The 23,050-nt window shown below is 48.6% G+C and overlaps 1 protein-coding gene across 1 annotated transcript; it reads left to right on the plus strand.

Annotated features, from left to right (window-relative positions):
• The first annotated feature begins 1,593 nt into the window (after window positions 1–1,593).
• Sync (syncoilin, intermediate filament protein) lies at window positions 1,594–22,967 on the plus strand. Its single transcript, XM_028759997.1, has 6 exons — window positions 1,594–1,788; window positions 2,040–2,302; window positions 8,033–9,182; window positions 19,729–19,853; window positions 20,010–20,086; window positions 21,555–22,967. The coding sequence occupies exons 1-6, from the start codon at window positions 1,594–1,596 to the stop codon at window positions 21,563–21,565; spliced, it is 1,821 nt and encodes a 606-aa protein (XP_028615830.1). The 3' UTR covers window positions 21,566–22,967.
• The last annotated feature ends 83 nt before the right edge of the window (window positions 22,968–23,050 follow it).

A 23,050-nucleotide genomic window follows, 5' to 3' on the forward strand; every position in this document is an offset into this window, starting at 1 on the left:
CTATAGACCAGATTGGCCTCAAACTCAGAGATCTACTTGCCTCTCCCTCCCTAGTGCTAGCTAGGATTAAAGGCTAGATCTCAGGCCTGGCTTGAGATTTATTTTTCTTAATTATATATCTGTATGTCTATGTGTGAGTGAGTACATAGGCCTGAGGAGGCCAGAAGTGTGGTGTCCCTCTGGAACTGTAGTTACAGACCATTGTGAGCTGCCTAGTGTGAGTCGTGCCCCCACCCCTAACCGCTGGATTATCTTTCTAGCCCCAGGTAAACCCTAGTGTTTCCTACTGTGCTCCCTGCTGCTGTACAAAGGATAAGCAAGGTGATGGATACAGCAGACGGACGTGTGGATCCTGTGAGGGCTGCTTCTCTATGGAGACGACAGACATGGGAGCTGAGCTCTGAAGGACGGCAGAATCTGACATAGACGACAGCAAGGACAAAGGTCCAAGCTCGAAGGAGTTTCTGGGACTTAGTAGGGATTCCGTTTTTCACACTAAGGAGGTTAGTGGGAGCTGCCAGGAGTTAAGGATGCAGCCTTGGGGACACCCCTGCCAGCTCCTAGGCAAGGGGACTGGAAGGGAAGAGGCAGCCCCTGTGACTGCCACTCTTGCTGCTTGTTGCCTAGCACCTTGGGTAAACAGCAGGCTGGCAGGCCTTGCCCTTGCTCCCTTCTTTCTCTCTGACTGGCAACAGCTGTCCAGCAAGGAGCTGGAGGCCCTGCCAACATCCTCCCCTGGAATATTTCAGGGCTAAGTCAGAAAATGACCAGCCGCCTCCAAATCTCTTCTTCCATAGACCTTACATGGGTATATTGGTTGCTCTGGGCTTTTTGCTTCCTCCCTCTGCCGTCTACAAAAAGATGCAAACACACAGCCCCGGCAGGCACTCCCAGAGAGTGCACAGCCACAGCCATACACCTCCCCCTACCCCTCAGCTGCCACATTGGCACATAGCAGCCCAGTCAGGCACACAATCACACGGTCATACACCTGCTCGTAGTCGCTGCCGCCAGCACCCACTTCCCCCCAGGACACTCACACCTCACACAATCAGCCCGCTCTCAGGTCGAAGAGCTGCACCCAGGACAGGAAGGAAGTCACACTGGGGATACAACCCTAGACCCATCTCCTGCTGCACACACAAGACCTTCACCAGATGTTCCCAGCTGTGGGCACATGGAACACAACTCACAAGCTACCCCGTCAACAGCACACCGGCATCAGTTCTCATTCGCCATCGCCTAGGATGCGATAAGGATCTGGTTAAACGGTGTCCAGCTTTCTGGCCCTCGCTGCTGGGTGCACAACATTCCTCTGCAATTGAATCAAAGCCCTCCTCCCTGACAGACACAGAGACTAAGTGGAAAAAAATAATCAGATCAAGAATGCCTGGGGCCCAGGTCTGGGAAGGGGCCCAGCAGCTCTTCCTGGGGGGAGGGGAGAGTGCCTTCATCTAACCCGGACACCGGAGGGCCAAAGACTTAGGGGTGGGCGCATGCCTTGAAACACAACAGAAGTGGCTAAGCAGGAGCGACAAGTGGAGCTCTCAGAAGACCCCAAGAAACCTCCCAGGGAGAGGGGAAGAAACTAGAATGAAACAGACTCAACTTTACTGCCTTAAGCATTTCTGCAGTTCTTCCTCAGCCGTGGCCCCCAGCTGTCTCCAGACGCATGGGGTGTGGCGGTTGACATCCCCGCCGCCCCTTCTCCAGCAGGCGTCCTGCCCCACCCCCTCACGACAGCTGCGGGCCACCAAGAAGGTGGCCCGGCTCCAAGCCCTTGTGCGGGTGGGGCTCGCAAGGCGCTGACACGAGGGGCGCTGGGTCCCTCCGGGTACCCCACCAGTAAACCTTCCTCCCGCCTGGATTGAACTCGGGAGCTGCTCCCCTGGCACTGAACAGCCCCCTCCTCTCCTCACCATGCAACCAGGGCCAGAAGGAAAGGTGGAGAGATGGAAGGAAGGTTCGCGAAGTGCCGCTGGGCCGCCCCCCTCATCCCACCCCACCCCCACCCCCTCCCACCCTCTCCCCGCCCCCAGGGCCGCGGGGCCCGCGCCCTCCTCCCGCGGGTGATCGTCCGGCCAAGTGGGCGCGTCCCGCCGGGGCCGCCGGGATCTGGTGTCCGCTGCAGCTGGCAGTGCGGCGGGCGCCGGCACGGGCACAATCGCCGACGGCGTTGGCTATTAATAACGCTCCGGGCGAGCCCGGGGTCGCGTAGCCATGGCCAGCCCGGAACCCATGCGCGGCGGGGACGGCGCCCGGGCCGCGAGGTAGGATCCTCCAGGGCCCGTTTCACCGCCCGGTAGGACAGGGGGTGCTGGGTGGGCTCCCATCTCCGACCCGCGGACTCTTTCCCTTGGCTGTGGGTAGTGGTCATGCCCGGGTGTGGCACGGGGCGGAGCCACCGGGGAAGGGAGATGGGAGGCCCTGGCTTGGGGACCTGACACCTCCGGTGGTCTGTGTTACTCCTTCCACTGGCTGAGTGCGATTTTTCCTTTCAGGATAGCAACCTGTCAAAGTGTACTTGGCCTAACTGACCAAAGAGTAGAAGTTGTTTGTTTTTTTTTTTTTTTTTTTTTTTAGTCTTATTTTTTTCCCGTTGTTTCTCATTCACTTGTTATTGGGGCTAGGGAGAAAGCATTTGAGATTTCACTGCATTTGAGCCACTTGGTGCAGGGTTGGGCACGTGCCAGCTTGAACTAGAGTCTGTTCAGTCAGCTCATTCTGCCTGGTGTGGCTCAGGGTGGAGGCCTAGAGAGGGCTTGTCCTCCTGTCCTAGCGCTGGGCCCTGGCTGAGCCCAACAGCTGTCCACACTGTAACTTTACCACTGGGGATTGTGGAGTCGTTTTGCCCCAGGTCACATTGTGGTCCAGGGACTTCCCAGTGTATCAAATTATGGGAATACTTCCTGGTACCCCTGTTGTCACATGAGAAGACAACGCTAAGCTGGGTCTTAACACATTTTGCCTGTGTTCCCTACACACACACACTAATAAACCTGAAGCCAGGCATGAAGTCTTGCTTGCATGACATGTAACACACACATCCACGTCACAATCTGATGGACAGCGTAAAGGATTCTCTACGTCCTCTGGGACAGAGACAGAGTGACAGAGGCCTTGAGGTCAGGGGTCCCAGCTGGGCACTGTCCCTCTCTTGCTTGGCCTCCTGTAGTCTGTTTCTTTGCTAGCTCAGTAGAGAGGCAGTTAGCTGAGGACAGCCTCTGGTACCCAGGTTGGTGTGGCAGCCGGGAAGTCAGGAGGCCTGGGCTCTATACCACCAACCTGCCACTTGACCTCGGGCACATTTCCCCTGGGAGTTCAGTTGTTTTCTTCTTGCCTTCCAAGGGCCCCACAAGTAGCTCTGTCCTCAGGACATTTGCGCTCATCCAGTGGACAAACGTACCTTCATAACGTAAAGTCACTACTCCTGAATATGATGAGCTGCCTTCAGAATGTCCTGAAGACACAAGTGGGTAGTGTTTGGGATATGGTACCAAGTAGATGGAGTTGGAGGATACTTGTTAAGTTAACAGATTTAAAAAAAAAAAATGTATTTGTTTTAACCCTGACTGTTCTGGAACTCACTATGTAGACCAGGCTGGCCTTTAACTCACTGAAATCCACCTGCTTCTGCCTCCTAAGTGCTGGGAGTAAAGACAGACACTACCACTGCCCAGCAACAGATTATTTTTTTCTAGCTGGAGAATGAACCTAGTCCTTCATGAATGCTAGGCAAGTGCTGACCCCTGCCCCCCCCCCAGTCTCAACTCTAACCCTAGAAAGATGGTCTGACTATGATGTTTCAAAGAGTCTTTTAGGTTTGTGCTAAATGGGGCTAGGTACTGTGGTCTCCAGGCTCCCTCCATTTACAGAACCTCAGGTGAGAGGTGAGCCTTCTGCTCCGTGCCCTTTGGCTTGCCGGCCCCTGCGCTGGGTGTAACAGATGAGCAGCCAACAAGTGAGTATTCATGTAAGTGCTTAGAATAGTGGTTAAGTCATTCCAAGGCAGAACATGATGCGGAGGGAAAGCAGGGACTCTGGCAGAGCAGCAGAGGTGGGCCCGGCTGTCCGAGCGAGCAGCTGCTCCTTCCCAGTGCAGGCAATTTTACCTTCTCTGGTAGCTCAGGTTGGTGTTTTTGGGCAGATTGGTATTCAGGAAGTTGCGTTTTTCCAGCTAGCTCCTTTAGATATTGTGGGCTCGGAGTAGGAGGTGTGAAGAGTTGCCACATGTTCTGGGTTGCCAGGCACTGGGCAGATGGCAAGAAGAAAGTGAGTTGAGACTAAAAACTGTACGGCAGGGCCACATCTCTGAGATTCTGAGAGCCGGGCATGGATGGCTTGTGCCTGTAATCGCAGCACTTGGGAGGCTGAGGCAGGAGGATCGTTAAGAGTTCCAGGCCTGGGATTGGAGAGATGGCTCAGCTGAGAAGGGCACTTGTGGCTCTTGTAGAGGACCTAGACTGGGTTCCCAACACCCACAAGGTGTCTCTCAACCATTCATGACTCCAGGGGATCTGATGCCTTCTTTTAACCTCTGAGGGCAGCAGGCTTACATGTGGTACACAGACATGCATGTAGGCAAAACATCCATACATATAAAATATTAAAAAAAAGAGAGACCAGGGCCAGCTAAGGCTACGTAGTGAGTACCAGGCCACCTAGGGCTTTATAGCATGAACCTTTATAGCAAGATTTTGCAACTGTGACATGGAGCAACTATGTTGTAGACAGTAAATTATGGCTAGATTTAGCTACAGAGAGGCAAGGAGGCCCATTAGAAGGCTGGTACAGCCAAAGTCACGGTGGAGCACTGCTTTAATCCCAGCACTTGGGAGGCAGAGGCAGGCGGATCTCTGAGTTTGAGGCCAGCCTGGTCTACAGAGTGAGTTCCAAGACAGTCAAGGCTAAAGAAAACAATATAAACAAACAAACAAAAAAACAAACCAAAAAAGCCGATACAAAACAAAGTAAACAGTCCATGGCTTGGACTAGGGCCCTAATAGTGGAATGGAGAAGGCTGGACAGGGCTGGAGACTTCCTGTGGTAAAGGTCAGTTGGCAGGGGGGTGGCTAAATAGAGCAGGGAACTGAGTGCAGGTTTCTAGTTAACCGACATGACTCAGAGGCAAGGAGAACTATAATCTGAGGGCAGCCGAGCTGAGATCAAGCCTGATAACCCGAGCACCACCCCCAGAACCAGCGTAGGAAGGAGAGAAGTGCCTCTCACAAGCTGCTCTCTGACCTCTACGTTTGCACTTTGCTCACACCCCTCCCTCCCACACACACATGTGCACATTAAATAAAATGTAAAAAGAATATAAATTTGGAGCAGATTTCAACAATCACCTCATACATTCATTTTGTTGTCGTTGTTCTTGTTTTGTTTGTTTGTTTGTTTGTTTTAATATAAGGTCTCAGGTTCTCACTATGTTGCCCTGGGTGGCCTGGAACTTGCCATGTAGATTAGACTGGCTTGGAACCTACAGGGCTCCATGGAACCTACCCGTGCTTCTGTATGGGATTAAAAACAGGTTTCAGAATGCCCCACCCATTTTTCCCTCAGAGAGGAAGTAGGTTTTGATTATCTGTTTGTTTGTTTGTTTGTTTTTTGAGACAGGGTTTCTCTGTGTAGCCCTACCTGTCCTGGAACTCACTCTGTAGACCATGCTGGCCTCGAACTCAGAAATCCGCCTGCCTCTGCTTCCTAAATGCTGGGATTAAAGGCGTGGGCCACCACCGCCCGACTAAATTACAGTTCTCATGAAGCTGGGGGTATGGCTCAGTACTGGTTGGATAAGGTAGACCACCTGTAGTTTCAGCTCTAGAAGGAAGAGATGGGGTTCCCCAGGTCAAGCTGGCTGGGAAGATTAGCCATGTTGGTGAGCTCTGGGTTTGGTTGAGAGATCCTTCCCCAGTGAATAAGGGAGAAAAGCTATTCAGCAAGATTCTCAGCATTAGTGTTTGGAGTCCGTCTGCATAGATGTGCATGTGTACATGTACAGATATGAGTGCCCAGGTTGATTCTGAACTCTCTATGCTGGTAAGGATGACCTCGAACTTCTGATTCTCCTGCCTCTACCCCCTGAGCGATAGGGTTATAAGAATAGGCATTCACTACCACAGCTGGCTTTATGTAGTGCTAGGAATCAAAGCCCAGGCATCTTACATGTTCCATGAGCACTCTACCAACTGAGCTATAGCCTCAGCTATTACTCGCATCTGTTCCTGTGTTTGCACATATGTGTACATATGTGTGAAGGCCAGAGGTCAATTTTGCGGATCCTCCTCGACTTTTCTGTAGGATCCCTTGCTGGGGTTCACCAGTTAAGCTATACCAAGTCTCTGGGGGTTCTCCTGTCTCAGCCTACTCAGTGTGAGGCTTACAGGTGTTACCACAGCATCTGGGTTTTTCACAGGGCTGCCGGGACCCACACTCAGGTTCTCATGCTTGCATGTGGGAAGCTGGTACTTTACTGCCCATCTTCGCGGCCCATTGGGGTGTTTGTTTTGGGCTTTTATTTGGTTTTAGATTTAACTTTAAATTTGTTTTTGGCATGTAGGCAGGGAGGGATGCCTGGGGCCAGAAGAGGCATCATCCCAACCCTCCTCTGAACTGGAGTTGCAGGTGGTTGTGCTGGGAACTGAACTCTAGTCCTTGGTAGGAGCAGCTAGTGTTCTTTAGTTCTTTACCACTAAGTCATTTCTCCAGCCCCACCCCTGCCTCTTTAATACCTACTCACTTAGTGTGTGTGTGTGTGTGTACTCCTGGGACAACTTGAAGAAATCAGTTCTCTCCATTTGGAAGCCTGGGATTGAACTCAGTTTATCAGATTTGGTGACAAGTGCCTGTATCTGCTGAGCCACTCACTGAATCCCCCTTTTTTTGTGTGGGAGTGGCAGATTTTCATGAAACCAGGTTGGTCTCCAACTCACTAAGTAGCTGAGGCTAGCCTTGTATTTCTGACCTCCTCCCTCAGCCTCCTAGGTGTTGGGATTACAGGCATGCACCATCATGGTTGTCTTTCCTTGTTTTGGGGGGACAGTCTAGTCCCGATTGCCCTTGATCGTGTATAGAACCGTGGAACACCCAACTGTGCCTGAGAGTAAGCTGCCTCTCCTTGAAGTGACATAAGCAGGGACTAGCCAGTGATGCTGTGGTGTCAGGGAATGCAAACAGTGGGCTGTGTGTGAAAGAGGCAGATTAGGGAGGGGAGCAGTGTCTTAGGGTCTCATTGCCGTGAAGAGACAGTGCGTAGCGCCCGCCTCGCCGATAAGGAAGACGCCACACACGATGAATTCTTCTGACACGCAGTTTATTACAGCTCTTTTAGGTTGCAGGCGAGAGGGCCCCGAACTGCAGAAAGGCTGCTCCTTATATAGCCCCAAAAGTCCCAGCCCCTAGATCCTGATTGGTCAGTTAGTGCTCGGATCATGTCAGGTCTGATCTGGATTGGTCCCTGGCGTAAGCCTCAATTAGCATAAAAGGCGCGCGTGGCCCACGCATGCGCCCTTGGCATGCGTGGCTTGCGCATGCGCACTAGGCCTTCGGCGAGGAACCCGGAAGCAGTCGCCGTCGCTATCGCGTTACGGCGATTGCGGCTCTCAACAAGACAGCACGACATCATATAAAGGAAAACATTTCATTGAAGCTGGCTTACAGTCAGAGGTTCAGCCCATTAGCATCATGGCGGGCAGCATGGCAGCCTCCAGGCAGACATGGCACTGGAAGAGCTAAGAGTTCTACATTTTGATTCGAAGGCAGCCAGGATTAGGGTCTCTTCCACATTGGGTGGAGCTTGAGCATAGAAGAGACCTCAAAACCCACTCACAGTGACACACACTTCCTCTAACACAGACACACCTCCTCCAATAAGGCCACACCTTCCAATAGTGCCACTTCCCAAGGGTCAAGCATATACAAACCTCCACAATAAGTAAGAGACCCTGATGCGGCTAACCGTGAGGTAGAGGCATTTGACACATCAGAGGGGCACAGGCTGCTCTTTCACGGCCTGTCATCTCTCTTGCAGGGAAACACACACCGAGGCCAGTTTTCCTCTTCAGGACTCAGAATCCCCGAAGGAGGCCAAGACCTTTAACCCAGAGGCCACTCTGTCTTTGGAGGGGACTGTGAACCTAGAAGACATTCTCTATCTGGGGGCATCGGGGGACTTTGAAGAGAGTCTTTATGAGGAGGAGGGGTCTGAGAAGCCGGAGCAGACACTGTATATCGAGGAATCGAGGCAGCCTGACGAAGCACTGGACCTGGAAGAGCCTGTGAGTCCAGAGGAGACGCTGTTTGTGGAGGAATCCGTGAGGCCAGATGAGGTACAATTTTCGGAGCAGCCTGTGGAGCTAGCTAAGAGCCCAACTGCTGGTGAGGGAAAAATGGTGGCCACAGAGGAAAGCCTTCCAGCTCAACCGATTCCCAGCGCAGAGGAGGACCTCAGCGTGGAGGACCTGGAGTTGCTGGAAGGCCGTTTCCAGCAGTGTGTACAAGCTGTGTCTCAGCTGGAAGAGGAGAGGGACCAGCTCATCCACGAGCTAGTGCTGCTCAGGGAGCCAGCCCTGCAGGAGGTGCAGCAAGTCCACCAGGACATCCTGGCTGCCTACAAGCTGCATGCACAGGCAGAGCTGGAGAGGGACGGGCTCAGGGAGGAGATCCGGATGGTGAAGCAGAAGTTGTTCAAGGTGACCAAGGAGTGCGTGGCTTACCAATACCAGCTGGAGTGCCGCCAGCAGGACGTGGCTCAGTTTGCCGATTGCAGGGAAGCGCTGACCACTCGGGCAGCCCAGCTCTCTGGAGAACTGACCCAGCTCCGAGATGCCTATCAGAAGCAGAAGGAGCAGTTGCAGCAGCAACTCGAAGCACCCCCGTCCCAGAGCGATGGGCAGTTTCTCCAGGAGAGCCGACGGCTGTCGACACAGTTTGAAAATCTCATGGCAGAAAGCCGCCAGGACCTGGAGGAGGAGTATGAACCTCAGCTGCTTCGGCTCCTGGAAAGGAAAGAGGCGGGGACCAAAGCTCTGCAGGACACCCAGGCAGAGATCCAGGAGATGAGGGAGGCTCTGAGACCTCTGGAAGCGGAGGCCCGGCAGCTCCAGCTTCAGAACAGGAACCTGGAGGACCAGATCACTCTCGTGAGGCAAAAACGAGACGAAGAGGTTCAACAGTACAGGGTAGGCCCATTGGCTGTGCAAGAGATGGGGTCTTATTATGTAGTTCTGGTTGGCCTGGAGACCTTGAGAAACTTGAGACCTTCCTGCCTCAGCCTTCTGAGTGCTGGGACTATAGGTGTGTGCCACCACATCCAGCAGAAATGACATCTTTTAGCTCAAAGGAAGTCTAATGTCCTTTTCTCCTTCTGAGACAGAGTTCCTCTGTGTAGCCCTGACTGTCCTGGAACTTTGTAGATCAGGCTGGCCTCAAATTTCCAGATCCACCTGCCTCTGCCTATTGAGTGTTGGGACTAAAGATGGGCCCCACCACACCCAGATGTGTCTAATAATGTCTTTGGGGCTAAGGGTTATTTACCATCCAGTACTAGAGAAGAACCTGTTCTTCGGGCCCATTCATTCATTCTATTATAATAATTATCATTAATTTTATTTATTATTCTTTCATACAATATATCTTGACCACAGCCTCCCATCCTTCCGTTCCTCTTGGTCCACCCCCGCCCAACTCATTCTTTCCCTTTGTTCTTTATTAATTTTATTTGGTTAGGCCAGGGTTAGGATTTAACAGGTGTTTTTAGTCTGTTTACATAGCTCTCGTGAGTGTGTGCGTGCGTGTGTGTATGTGTGTGTGTGCCCGTGTATGTGGTAGTGCAGTTTGTGGAAGGGTGGGGGTGGGCTCTGGGAACTGAACGTAGGACTTCACACAGTCTAGTCAAGCTCTCCATAGCTTTACCCATAGTCCTCTTTTAACTTGAGACAGGACCGTAGTTGTCTAGCCTAGTCTTGAACTCACTCAGTAGCTCAGGCAAGCCCTGAGTTTGAGATCTTCCTGCTTCAGCCTCGCATGTAGCTGGGATTATAGGCCTATGCTACCAGGTAAAATGGGCTTGGATACACGGCTTGGATTCTTTTTTTTTTTTTTTTTTTTTTTTTTTATAGACAATGAAACTGAGGCTCTGCAAAGTCGTTTGAGGTTGGGTCTGGCCAGCCGTGTTTCCCTGCTTCTTTTTCAAGTCTAACTAAACAGTGACTCCTGCTTGGCTAGAGAGTTAGAGCAGCCCAGTGCAGGAGCTCATTCTGTGCTCTCCTGGGCTCACTGACCCTCAGAACCTCCGGTCCAGCCTCCACCTTGAAACTGTGCAGCGTCTGGGATGGAGTCTCTCAGCACTTTCCATTTTTGTACATGTCACCATATCCCTTGTATTCGAGTTATTTCTGATTAAGTGTGAGCCAGTTCTAACCCCGTTTTAGAACAGAGTAGGATATAAATACTGAGGGAATAAACATTTGTGTGTGCTGCCGCAGGCTGGATGTGCAGAAGGCAAGGGCTATCTCCTAGTGTCTGCCACATAGCTTAGGGAACACAGTCAGCCAATGTTACGTGTAGATAGGCATACTGAGGAAACTTTCCTGTGGGACCTTTTACAACCACGTGTTGTTTTATTTGCAGACAGGGTCTCAAGTGGCTCAGCTTGGCCTCAAAGCAGGAGCTCCTGATATCCCTGTCTACCTCCCATGTGCAGGCCTTTAACTCACCCTTCTCCTGCCTCAACCTCCCAAATCCTGGGACTATCACCTATCATCATGTCTAACTTGGTAGTTTTGGTTTTTTTTTTTTTTCTTTTTTTTTTTTTTGGTTTTTCGAGACAGGGTTTCTCTGTGTAGCCCTGGCTGTCCTGGAACTCACTCTGTAGACCAGGCTGGCCTCAAACTCAGAAATCCGCCTGCCTCTGCCTCCCAAGTGCTGGGATTAAAGGCGTGCGCCACCACCGCCCAGCTTAAAATTTTTTTTAAATTTTATTTATTTATTTATTTATTTATTTATTTGTGTGTGTTTTGAGACAGAGTTTCTTTGTGTGGCCTTGGCTGGCCTCTAGCTCTGTACAGCAGGCTGGCCTTGAACTCACGATCTTGAGATTAAAGGTGTTCACCACTGGCTTCAGATTTTATTTTTAGCCATGAGTATCCACTTGGGTGAGCGCACATGAGCGAGCACTGGTGCCCTCAAAGACATGGGGTCTATAGGAGCAAAACTCAGAGGTGGTTGAGAGCTGCCTAATGGGGAGCCATCGAATGCAGGCCTCTGCAAAAGCCATTTATCCGGCTCTATACATGCTTAAACTCTTGATTCTCCTGCCTCAGTCCCCTGAGTGCTGAGGTTTCAAAGCCTATGTCACTATGCCTATCCCAGTTCTTTTTTTCTGAGAGGACTCCAAAATGGTGTCTGCAGGTGACTCGCCCTGTTTCATTCTGGTTACTTTTGAAGGCAGCTCCGAGCTTCTTAGATTGCGCCCGCGCCCTTAGAGTCGGTTTGTGGACACTACCACCTCCTTTATCCATTCATTCACAGTTTCTACGTGACTAGTATAATGGAGGCTAAGGTGCTGGCAAGAAAAGGGAAGAAAAGGAAACAGTCAGGGATGAGGTTGCTGTTCTCAGAGTTTGCAGTCTGGGAGGGATGCCAGACAAAATGAACATTTCCATAAAATCCAACATCGTTGACATTAATGAGGCTTCCCGAGTTGAGGACGTAGCTCAGTGCTAAGGTGCATGCTCAAGGCCCTGGCTTTGACCTCCAGCACTGCACACATAGAACGAGAAAGGCCTGACATGGTGGTGTGCACCTTAATACCAGCATCCAGGACGCAACGCAGCATCCAGGACCATGCAGGTGGATCTCAGAATTCAAGGTTCAAGGTCAGCCTGGTCTGTATGGTGAACGAGAGAAGGGTGGGGGAAGGGTTGCTTGATTCGAGATGGATCAATGTGAGTGTCTTAGAACATACTTCAGTGTGCCATCTGAGGAAGTAGCCCCTGTACGCTCACTCTTGCCTAGGGAAACAAGGGGGACTGCAGAGGATTAATAATAGCTAGTATGTACTAGAAAGTTCTCTACAGAGTTCATTACTTTATACCTCTGCAGGGTATGAAATGTTTGAGAGGTGTGCAATGAGGGGAGACAGAGGAGCTGTTGGTCCAGCGTTCCGCAGTTCCGGAGTGATGACCTGGGCATGAGACCCTGAGTGACGTAGAGCATGCTCTTTCCCTCCACGAAGTGTTTCAGTTGAGCCACGAATGAGTTCACTGACCGGTTTAGGTGAAAGTATTCCAGGCAGAGGGGACAGCTCATCTGAGAGCACGGAAAGCGAGCTCAATATGGCTGAGCCGTAAGGAATGAGCAGGCAGGTAGGGCTGGCATAGGAGAGGAGAATGATTTTACGGAAGGATTTCTTTTCTTTGTGTGTATGCCTGTGTGTAGCTATGTTCACCTGTGCATGCTGGCTGGGTGTCGTGTCCTGTTCTGTCAGCTATGCCAGTAGCTGGCCTACCCCTCTCTGCCCCCAGTATTGGGACCAGAGGTGTGTGTGTGGTCACATTTGAGTTTGTTATGAAACTTCTGGGGATTTGAACTTATACATATGTGCATTTGTACCAAGTATTCAAACTGCTGAGCCATCTTCCCTGCCCAAGTTTTTAAAGTCACAGACCCCCTCCCCCTCCACTCCAAATATGCTAAAAAATTCTTTTGACGATTTCATACGTGTATATGATATATTCTGATCTCAGCTATCCTCCCCGTTCTTCTTTCCCCAACCTCTGCCAGCCCCTCCCTCTTTCCAGCAAGTCCCCCTCCCCACAGTCATGCTTTTGTTTTTGTAAATGTCTATTCAGAATGTGTCAGTGTCTGCTTGGAACTGCAGTGCTGTCATTCTCTAACTGCAGAGTGGCAGGCCACTTCAGTCTGGCCTTCCCAGGTTTCACAGAGAGGTCACCAGAGTCTGTCTCAGGAAAGCAGCAGAGTAATGAGGAATGTGAGCTTGGAGCCAAGGCAATCCTGCCTCTGCTCCCTCACAGGTAAAATGGGACCACACTTGATTTTAACCAAGAGGCCAAGAAGCAGAGGAAGTGGGACTTCCGGTCGGAGAGATGTCTGGTGGCTGAGAGAGCTGCTGATCTTGCGGAAGTCATTCCCTGTAGAGACGGAGGGCAGTTTACACCTTCCTGTAGTAAATGTTGTCTGGGAGGCTTACTGCCTCCATCTGCTAACCTAGCCCTAGTCCTGGAAGCTTCTAGCTTCTGTACAATCTAATCTAGGCCCAGAATGTTTCAGCCTCTGAGATTTGCTGCTGAATAAGCTCACCTTTCTAGTTCTTTCTGAATAATGGCTGGCTGGTTCACATCAGCTGCTCTGGCTCAGATCCTCTCCAAGCTGACTGATTCAGTCTGGCTTCTCCTGGCTTCTGACAGAATTGCTCTGCTTGACCTCAAACTAACTCTGTCAATCGGTTCTAATCTTCTGATTCCTCCTTCTCTGGCTCATTCTGTCTTCACCTGTGTCTAGCTTGTTCTCTCTTGCAACCTGTCTCTAACTGTCCTGGTAAAACTGTCTGTCTCCTCCCTCTCTTTTTTTCTGTCTCTGCGCTGTTCTCTTAAGTGCCTTCCCTTTTTCTCTTTCCACATGAGAGAGTGTGTGTGTGTGTGGGTGGATCCTATGTCTTACTCATTCTGTCAAGTCTTTCTTTGATTCGTCACTTTTTCTGCCACTCAAATAACCATCACTTTCAAACGTGGGTGCTTCCTTCTATGCACTAGCTTTACCCACATTGTTTGGGATTAAAGGTGTGTGGTAAGGGTTGAGCCATGCCACAACTAAGAAGTTTTTCAGTATATAACACAATCTTAGGGTTTACAGTGTGATCAAATATCCTGCAACATTCCTGTTAACTTCAGCTCCAAGGGATCTATGACCTCTCCTGACCTCTCTAGACGCTGCCTGCACATGGTGCACATATATACGCTGAGGTACAGATGAATTCATATAATTTTTTTTTTAAATCATTTTATTACATGAGTACATTGTAGCTGTTTTCAGACATACCAGAAGAGGGCATCAAATCCCATTACAGGTGGTTGTGAGCCACCATGTGGTTGCTGGGAATTGAACTCAGGACCTCTGGAAGAGCAGTCAGTGCTCTTAACCACTGAGCCATCTCTCCAGCCCCCATATAATTTTTTTTAAAAATGGGCTTGATAGGCACTTCATAGGGTTGCATAAAACGAGCTAGGTATTATTTGTAAAGCTCTTGCAGTAGTGCCAGGCTAATACTTATATACTCTTTATTTTTTGAGACTGGGTCTCTCTCTTATAGTCTGACTAACCTTTAACTATGTAGATCAGGCTGACCTCGAGCTCTCAGAAAACCACTTGATTCTGTACATTTTTTTCTTTTCTTTTTTCTTTTGTAGACAAAGTTTCTCTGTGTACCCCTGGTCATTCCAGAACTCACTCTGTGGACCAGGGACCAGGCTGGCCTCAAACTCAAGAGATCTGCCTGTCTCTGCTTCCTGAATGCTGGGGTCAAAGGTGTATGCCACCACCATCACTATCACATGGCTACATTTATTTCTTTTAAAGTAGGATTTTGTTATGTATTCATGCTAATCTGGAACTCCTAATCCTGCTGCCCTAGCCTCTGAGATTACCCATTTCTGGTGTTGGGGTTCAGGAATTGCCACACAAACCATATGAAGACTGATCTTAGTTAAGCAAGAATAGTATATTGAAGGCACACCCCAGCTGGATGGTGATGGTGCACGCCTTTGATCCCAGCACTTGGGAGGCAGAGGCAGGCAGATTTCTGAGGCCAGCCTTGTCTACAGAGTGAGTTCCAGGACAGCCAGAGAAACCCTGTCTCGAAAAACCAAAAAAAAAAAAAAAAAAGGGAAAAACCAAGTTCAGAAGCTCGGAAGGCAAGAGTGGAGGCAGTACTACTACATTTTTGCTAACTAGACAGAGAATTATCAGCTGACTTTTGAGCTGATTGGTCCTGAGTGAGGTAAGAGGAGAGTGGTGGGCAGGTGGTGAACGGGGAGGATTTCAGAGCATTGAAATAATAGAGCAGAAGAAATACAACCGCAGTGTTATGGCCTTTTAGGCGTTTTCGTGTCAGCGATGGGTATTACTTCTGGGAAGCGGAGTGTGAAAACCTGAATTTAATTTCACCTTATGAGCAAACTGGAGACTGAATACCAAATGGCTACAGTTATGTTAAAAGGAGCAGGCATCACACTGCTACCTCACCTCTGTTATGCAGCCTGGGTGGTGGGCTCAAAGAGCCTGGCATTGCTTACACCATAAGTGGAAAAAAGATTTCTGAGACACAGTAGAAGGTGAAGGGAAAAAAAACAACTCACGTGCGCAGGTGGCAGATCTGGCCTGTACGTGGACAGGGTGGCGGCAGAGTCCCAGAGCATTGGCGGAGGTGGCCTGCAGGGACACTGCAGTGCAGGCAGTGGCGCAGCCGAGGTTTCCCACATATGCGAGAAAGTCCCAGACATAGAAGACACGTGGAATCCAAGATGAAAGTTTTATTGTCCATGATGATAGTTGTATCTGGATGATGTGCGCTCCCCAAGAGTCAGGAGAAGTGGCTTATATAGAGGGTAGGAAGGAGGAGGGACCAGGGAAGAATAACTTAATTATCTAGGCCCCCCTGCCTTATTAATATGTAAACCTCTCGAGGCTGAGGACTGTTAGTCACGCCCTCCACCTGTGTCTTATGTGACGGACAGTACAGGTTAAATGGAGATGAGACCACATGTCAGGGCCCTGGGTTCTGGGGGCGTGGCCAAACACCTGCAGTCTCAGGTGCCCATACCAACCCAAGATGTTCTACAGCCCGACAAGGAGGGACGAGGGATTTTCTGAGAACGTAATCAGTCCCATCTGGTTGGGACTCAGACATAAACTAATATAACCTACATACACACACCTGTCATCCCTGTGCGCCACTTTCCCATAGTCCCATGCTCATGCGTTAGCCAGCTTTCCTTTCCCTTCTGTTATTTAACAGCAAGGAGACCTGGAGTCTATTATTTCTGGCTTTGTAGACTAACCAGGTCAGCTTCGAACTCCTCTGCCTCTGCCTCCTGAGTGCTGGGATTAAATGCATGCACCACTGCACCTGGCTTAGTCTTAAGACTTAAAAAAAAATTTTTTTTTATTAATTATGAGTGTGTAAGTCTGGGTAGGTACATACTGGTGCAGGTGGCCACAGACGTCAGTCACTGCATCCCTGGGAGCTGCAGTGACCAGCAGTTATGAGTTGTCTGAGGTGAGGGCTGGGAACTGAACTTGAATTCCCTGCAAGAGCACTGTGTGCTTTTTTAAATTTAATTTTTCAATTTTGTGTGTATGGGTGTTTTGCCTGTATGTATGTCTGTATACCAAGGTGTCCAGAAGGCAGCACCAGGTCCCTTGGACCTGGAGGTACAGATGCTGTGGGTCCTCTGAACATCGTGGGTCCTGCTTTAAACACTGAGTCACTTCAGTGTTTAAGGGGTAGTGGTGGTGCATGCTTTAAATCCCAGTACTCAGGAGGCAAAGGCAGGTAGATCTCTTGAACTCCTGGCCAGCCTGGTCTACAAAGTGAGCTCTAGAACAGTAAGGAACACAGAGAAACCCTGTCTTACAAACCAACCAACCAACCAATCAACCAACCAACCAACCAACCAACCAACCAACCAACAACAACAACAAAAAAACCCCACAAACAAAACCCCAAAACAAAAACTCAAACCAACCCAAACATGGAACCCTCTCTCCAAGTCAACACCCTTTCCCTTTCTATTTTTAAAGATTGATTTATGTACATAAGCACACTGTCACTCTCTTCAGACCCACCAGAAGAGGGCGTCAGATCCATCCCATTACAGATGGTTGTGAGCCGCCATGTGGTTGCTGGGAATTGAACACAGGGTCTTTGGAAGAATAAGTGCTCTTAACTGTTGAGCCATCTCTCCAGCAGCGACCTCCCCCCGCCCTCTTCTTTAATAACAGGTTCTACTTAGCCTTGGTTGGCCAGGAATTCATTGACTCAGGTGACTTCTTCCATCAACCTGCCCATGTTCCCTTAAAGAGGCCAGCTCCACCTAGCTCCTTCAGATGGTCTCTCATGGGCCTGGTGATGGCTGCTACTGTCCAGAGAGCTCCCTGGTTTCTGGATTCCCAGTGTGAGCATGTCGTCAGTGTTTTCCCCCATGGACTCTGGGGATTAACTGAGGCTCTCATATCGTGTGGCCAGCACTTTAGTGACTAAGCAATTTCCTCAGACAGTATTTTTTAAAGTGTTCTTGAGACAGGTCTTCTGCATAGCGCTGTCCTGGAACTCACTATGTGAAGCAAGCTAGTCTTGGACTCAGAAATCTGTTGAGGTTAAAGGTGGGTGTCACCACATCAAGCCACTTCTTTTTCTTCTTCTTCTTTTTTTTTTTTTTTTGAGATAGGGTCTCCTAGACTCCAGGCTGGCCTCTTAACTCACTGTAGTGACCTTGATTCTGAGTCTGGGTCAAATTCTGGGATTACAGGCAAGCATCACCCCACCCATGTACTCTTGTGTCTTAGTCAAAACTGGGGCAGCGATGCCTCCCTTCAAATGCCACATTCTTAGGTGGTAAGGCCGCATCTCTGTAGTCCCCAAAGCAGGGCTGGGCACTAAAAAAAACTTTTGGGCTGGAAATATGGCTCATTGGTTAAGAGCACTGACTGCTCTTCCAGAGGTCCTGAGTTCAATTCCCAGGAACCACATGGTGGCTCACAACTATCAGTAATGGGATCTGATGCCCTCTTCTGGTGTGTCCGAGACAGCAACAGTGTACTCATGTACATAAAATAAATCTTTAAAAAAAATCTTTTGACACGCTTCTGGTTAAAGGCAAGCTGCAGCAAGTGTCCAGCATCATAGACTTATGTGTTTCAGTACAATCCCAAAGCTGCCTCAAATCAGAAAAGCCCTCTAATAACAACACACACCCAAAACTGATCCTCAGTCTTTCCCAACCATCCTTTTACCCACCCCACCCCCAAACACACACACCAACACCCAGTGTCCCCAAAGTTCGCGGACCATTTGAGACAAGGTCGCACACAGCTTAGGCTGGCCTGGAACCTTATTCTGTCTCTATCTCCAAAATGCATATCCCATAATTCCCAGGGCTGTGTGGAGAGAGGCAGTCTGCCAAGTGAACCGCATCCCCAGCTGTCCCACCCCAATCACTAAGGATCCAAGCCAGCTAGCAGCCAAGTCAGACACGCTGACCGTTTCCCTTTATTACCAGAAGACTCAAATAGTACTCAGCTGGTATCCTCAGCACCACACACAAGTTATCTTATACTTTTTTTTTTTTAAAGGCAATGTTTTATGTGGTGCAAGCTGGCCAAAAATTACGTAACCAAGGATGGCTTTTTATTGAACTTCAGGTCCTCGCCCTTCCACCTTCAGAGTGTTCATGTGTACGGCCATGACCACATCTTAATTCCTCCTTCCAGTGCTGGCTCATTAGAATGCAGGCGTATGCTCTCTCTACCCCTGGACTATAACTCTAGCTCCTTCATGCAGGTTTACCTTTGGTTTTAGTAGTGAGATGATTTTTCAAACTCAATAATGTATGAAGTGCAGATAAATCCTTTTTAAAAAACAAGACTTCCAACCCACAAGCTAAAAATACCTTACTATGTTCTTAAAATAGAAAGTAACGAATAAATGAGGAATGTTGCAACTGATAAAACACTAAGAACACCAACCCCCTGAATACACCCTTTTGTTTGTTTGTTTGTTTTTGAGAGGGTTTCTCTGTGTAGCCCTGGCTGTCCTGGAACTCACTCTGTAGACCAGGCTGGCCTCTAACTAACTCACTCTATAGACCAGGCTGGCCTCTAACTCTCGAACTCAGAAATCTGCCTGCCTCTGCCTCCCAAGTGCTGGGATTAAAGGCGTGTGCCACCACTGCCCGGCTGAATACACCTTTTTATTTCTTTAGTTTGCTCACTCTGTCTTGCCTGGATGTTTGTATATGCACTTCATGTATTCTTGGTACCCAGAGAGGTGAGGAGAGGAGGGACTCAGAACAGGAGCCTAGAACTAGTTACCTATGGTTGAGTCATGTGGGTCCTCTGCGAGAGCAACGAGTGCCCTGTCTGAGCCATTCCCCCACTCACCTTTTCACCTTTGTTCCGATTTAATTAACCAAGTTCCGATTTAATTAACCAAGTGATTGGTAATGACGATTCAAGTCAACCAACTCTCCCAGTTTTTTGAGACAGAGTTTCTCTGTGTAGCCCTGGCTGTTCTAGAACTCTCTGTAGACCAGGTTGGCCTCAAACTCAGAGATCTGTTTACCATCTGCCTCCCAAGTGCTAGGATTAAAGGTGCATGTCGCCACGCCAATGCTTGATACTGCTATAAATATTCAATGATACAGGGAGGGCACAGTGGTGTATGCCTTTAATTCCAGTACTGAGGAGGGAGAGCGGGCAGATCAGAGCTGGAGGCCAGCATGGCCTACACATAGAGTTCCAGGCCAGCCAGATACACAGCGAGTTCTTGTTTAAAAACAAACAAACAAACAAACAAAAAACCCAACCAACAACAAAAACCAACCAACCAAACTAAATGATGATAACACAAAGTCCAACATGCAAGTTCTATTATTAGCAGCAGCCAGGTGCTTATTGTCTGGCTCACAAGTGTTTGGCCATCCTGTGCAGGAGCAGCTGGAGGAGATGGAGGAGAGACAGAGGCAGTTACGCAGTGGGGTGCAAGTTCAGCAACAGAAGAACAAGGAGATGGAGCGGCTGAGGACAAGCCTTGCGGAAGAGCTTTCTACATATAAGTCAGTGTTCTCTGCTTTGCAAGTCTCTTAAATCTAAAACCGAGAGGATGGTGGGAGGGCCCAGGGAATATTTAAAGAAAACAAATCACTTGGGGAAATGACTTTCAAAATGTGCCCACCCATGAACAGATGAAAAACAGCTCTCTCTTTTTAAAGGGCTATGCTACCCAAGAGTCTGGAACAGGCTGATGCACCTACTTCTCAGGCAGGTGGAGTGGAGGCACAATCCCCAGGTGATCTTTGTGGGTAGATGACTGGTGTGTGCTTGTCATTACTGCTTTCCCTAACAACACTAATGCCTCGCTCTGGAGGGTCTCACTGTTACCCTTGCTTGGGACCCTCTTACCCCATTCTCAGTAGTTACAGGCATGTGCCTCTGTACCTAAAACTGGCTCTGAGGATGGGCTTTCAATTCCAGGCAGAATTCCTGGCCTTAGCCTCCTAAGTGCTGTGTCTAAATTTTCAAATAACTTAGGGATAGTAGGGCTATGTCTCTCAAATATCTAAGGCCAAGCATAATTGATTTGGAAAGCTTTAATTTTTTTTTTTTTTTTTTTTGAGACAAGGTTTCTCTGGGTAGCCCTGGCTGTCCTGTGTAGACCAGGCTGGCCTTGTACTCAAGACATCTGCCTGCCTCTGGCAGAGACTGAAGGCTTGAGCCACCAGTGCCAGATAAGAACTATTATAGATACATCATCTACTGGCTGGTTGTGGCTCATTAGGACACTTGCTGGGGACACAGAAGTGGCTCTCAGAACCTGCAAAGCAGCTCACAAGTCTGTAACTCCAGTTCTAGATGATCTGATGCCTTCTGGCCTTTGTAGAGACACAAATGTGATACACACACACACACACACACACACACACACACACACACACACGCAAGCAAAACATTCACTCACACATAAAATATTTAAAACACCCAAAATCCAGGTTCTACATAGCCACTCCTTCCCACACTGTGGTACAGATTAAAGGCATCCCTATTATCAAGTTCAGAGCAACAAGAGCCCAACGTGAGGCTAAATTACTCATTAAAAAAATAAGGATGTAGAGCCCCAACTTGCTGCTTGGACAATGTATAAAACAACTAACAAGCTTGTCCATTCCTTTCCGTGTCAGAGTGTGGGTCTGTGTGAGTACACGGAACTAAACTGACTGAGGTCCTCTAGAGAGGACATCCTCTTAACTGCTAAGCCATCTCTTCGGCCCCCATTTTCTTGCATAATAAACACAAAGGCTATGGATTCATTCAGTAGTTGGGATGTTTTAGAGCTTAGTATCTGTCAACCAAACCACTCCAGTCCACTTGGGAAGCTGAGGCAGGAACATCACAAACTCAAGAGCTATTAACTATAGCTGTATGCCCCCACATCTGGTTACTTTATCCCCTCACCTATCATTACTCAGTTTTGCAAGTAAGAGCTACTTCAGTATCTGCTAGTGGAATGTCATTCCTGGTCCCATGAAACTGTGTTGTAGGCAGGCGTGGTGGCACATGACTTTAATCAACACTCAGGAGTTAAAGGCCCCAATTCTACAAAGTCAACTTCAGTCCAGTCAAAGCAATATACTGAAATCAACCAAAACAAACCACAGTGTTGAAATCTCTCCCCAGCCTATCCTGTTCTAAGAAAACCTTTGAAATTCATTGTTATTGTAGAAAGTATAAACTTAACTATGTTTCTTTTGATCTTACAGGGACTGTTTAGAAATGTATGGTTGGATCTGTAACCCAGAAACAACAAAACATTTATCAAAGGATCACTAGGGATGGACTTTCTCCAAACAGATAAAGAGTACCAGCACCTGGCAAGCAATTCACCCTGTAAAATTACAAACACTGGCTGGCTTGCCTAAAAAGTTTAAGTTGGCTGGAAGCAGAATCCCAGTCAACTCCGATCTGGATTCTTTTTTGCAGACTGCTGGTCCTGACCGCAGTGCACTATGGAAGGGGAAATGAGCCTTTTATCTTCTAGCAGAACCCTGAGTAATGGATGTATCACCGCACCCTGAAGTATTGTGAAGAACGTTATGGACTGCTTTGTGCTGACCCAAATCAAGAACACCTGAGGGAAAATGCTGGGGTCAAAAGGCAGCCAGTTTTTGCTGTACAGATCCACAGCAGATTCTTTTGTGCTACAGGTATTAGATTTTTAAATGACTCCGCTCACAAAGCCATCTTCCCCTTCAAGTCTACACTCACATAATTTACTCTTAAAATAGTCATATTAAAAAAAACCACCATCACCATAAGACCCCACTTATATAGCCCTGGGTGGCCCAGAACTCACTTTTTAGACAATGTTGGACCTGAACTCAGAGATCTGCCTGCCTCTACCTCTGGAGTGCTGGGATTAAAGGAATGACGACAGGCTTGCTTTTTGAGACCAGGTCTCAAGTAGTCTAGGCTGGTTTCTATCTTGTTATTGTAGGTCAGGGTGACCTTGAACTTCTGATCTTGCTTCTACCTCCCAACCGATGGGACTACAGGTGCGCACCATCCAGCACGACCCAAGACACGCCCCACCCCTCCAGACTATTACGATAGTACGATATGTCGCTCTGGCTGTCCTGGAACTCAGGAAGAACTCAAACTCACAGAAATCTACTTGTCTCTGACTCACAAGAGCTAGGATTAAAATTATGTGCCATCATACTCAGCCTGATCATTTTTAATTCATGCTAACGTTACCAGAAGTCCTAGGAATCACTTCAGATTTGGACCAGACATTTCATTTCTCAAACTTTCCCCCAGACCATAAATGGTTCTGGAGGTGAGACTCACCTAGTCAGTCCAAGCAAAAGCAGTTATTTTTTACGGTTATCACCAAGTGGCAATAAAGGCGCCGACTCTTAAGTCTATACTTTAAAAGTAGGGCTCCCAATGAAAAACATTTGTCAGATACAAGCTCTCTGTACACAGTTCAAGTGTCTTTCAAATTTAAACTCTGCCTTAAGTTCTCTATCACACTGCCTTTGAGATTTTTGGAAACATATGTAGCTCCTAGAAAAGACTTCAAGAATATGTAATTTTACCAAGGCTGGTTTGTGTACTCTATTCAGTAATGTCTTCAATTTCCCCAACTGGAGTAAAGTTCTCTTTTATCTATGGTTATGGGTCTATTCTATTATGTTTATTCTGATCTTGATAGTCAAAACCATGGAAAACAACTGTCATTTGAACGAACTCTTCC

Source organism: Grammomys surdaster, unplaced genomic scaffold, assembly GCF_004785775.1.
Source record: "Grammomys surdaster isolate TR1022 unplaced genomic scaffold, NIH_TR_1.0 126313, whole genome shotgun sequence".
Classification (NCBI taxonomy): Eukaryota; Metazoa; Chordata; class Mammalia; order Rodentia; family Muridae; genus Grammomys; species Grammomys surdaster.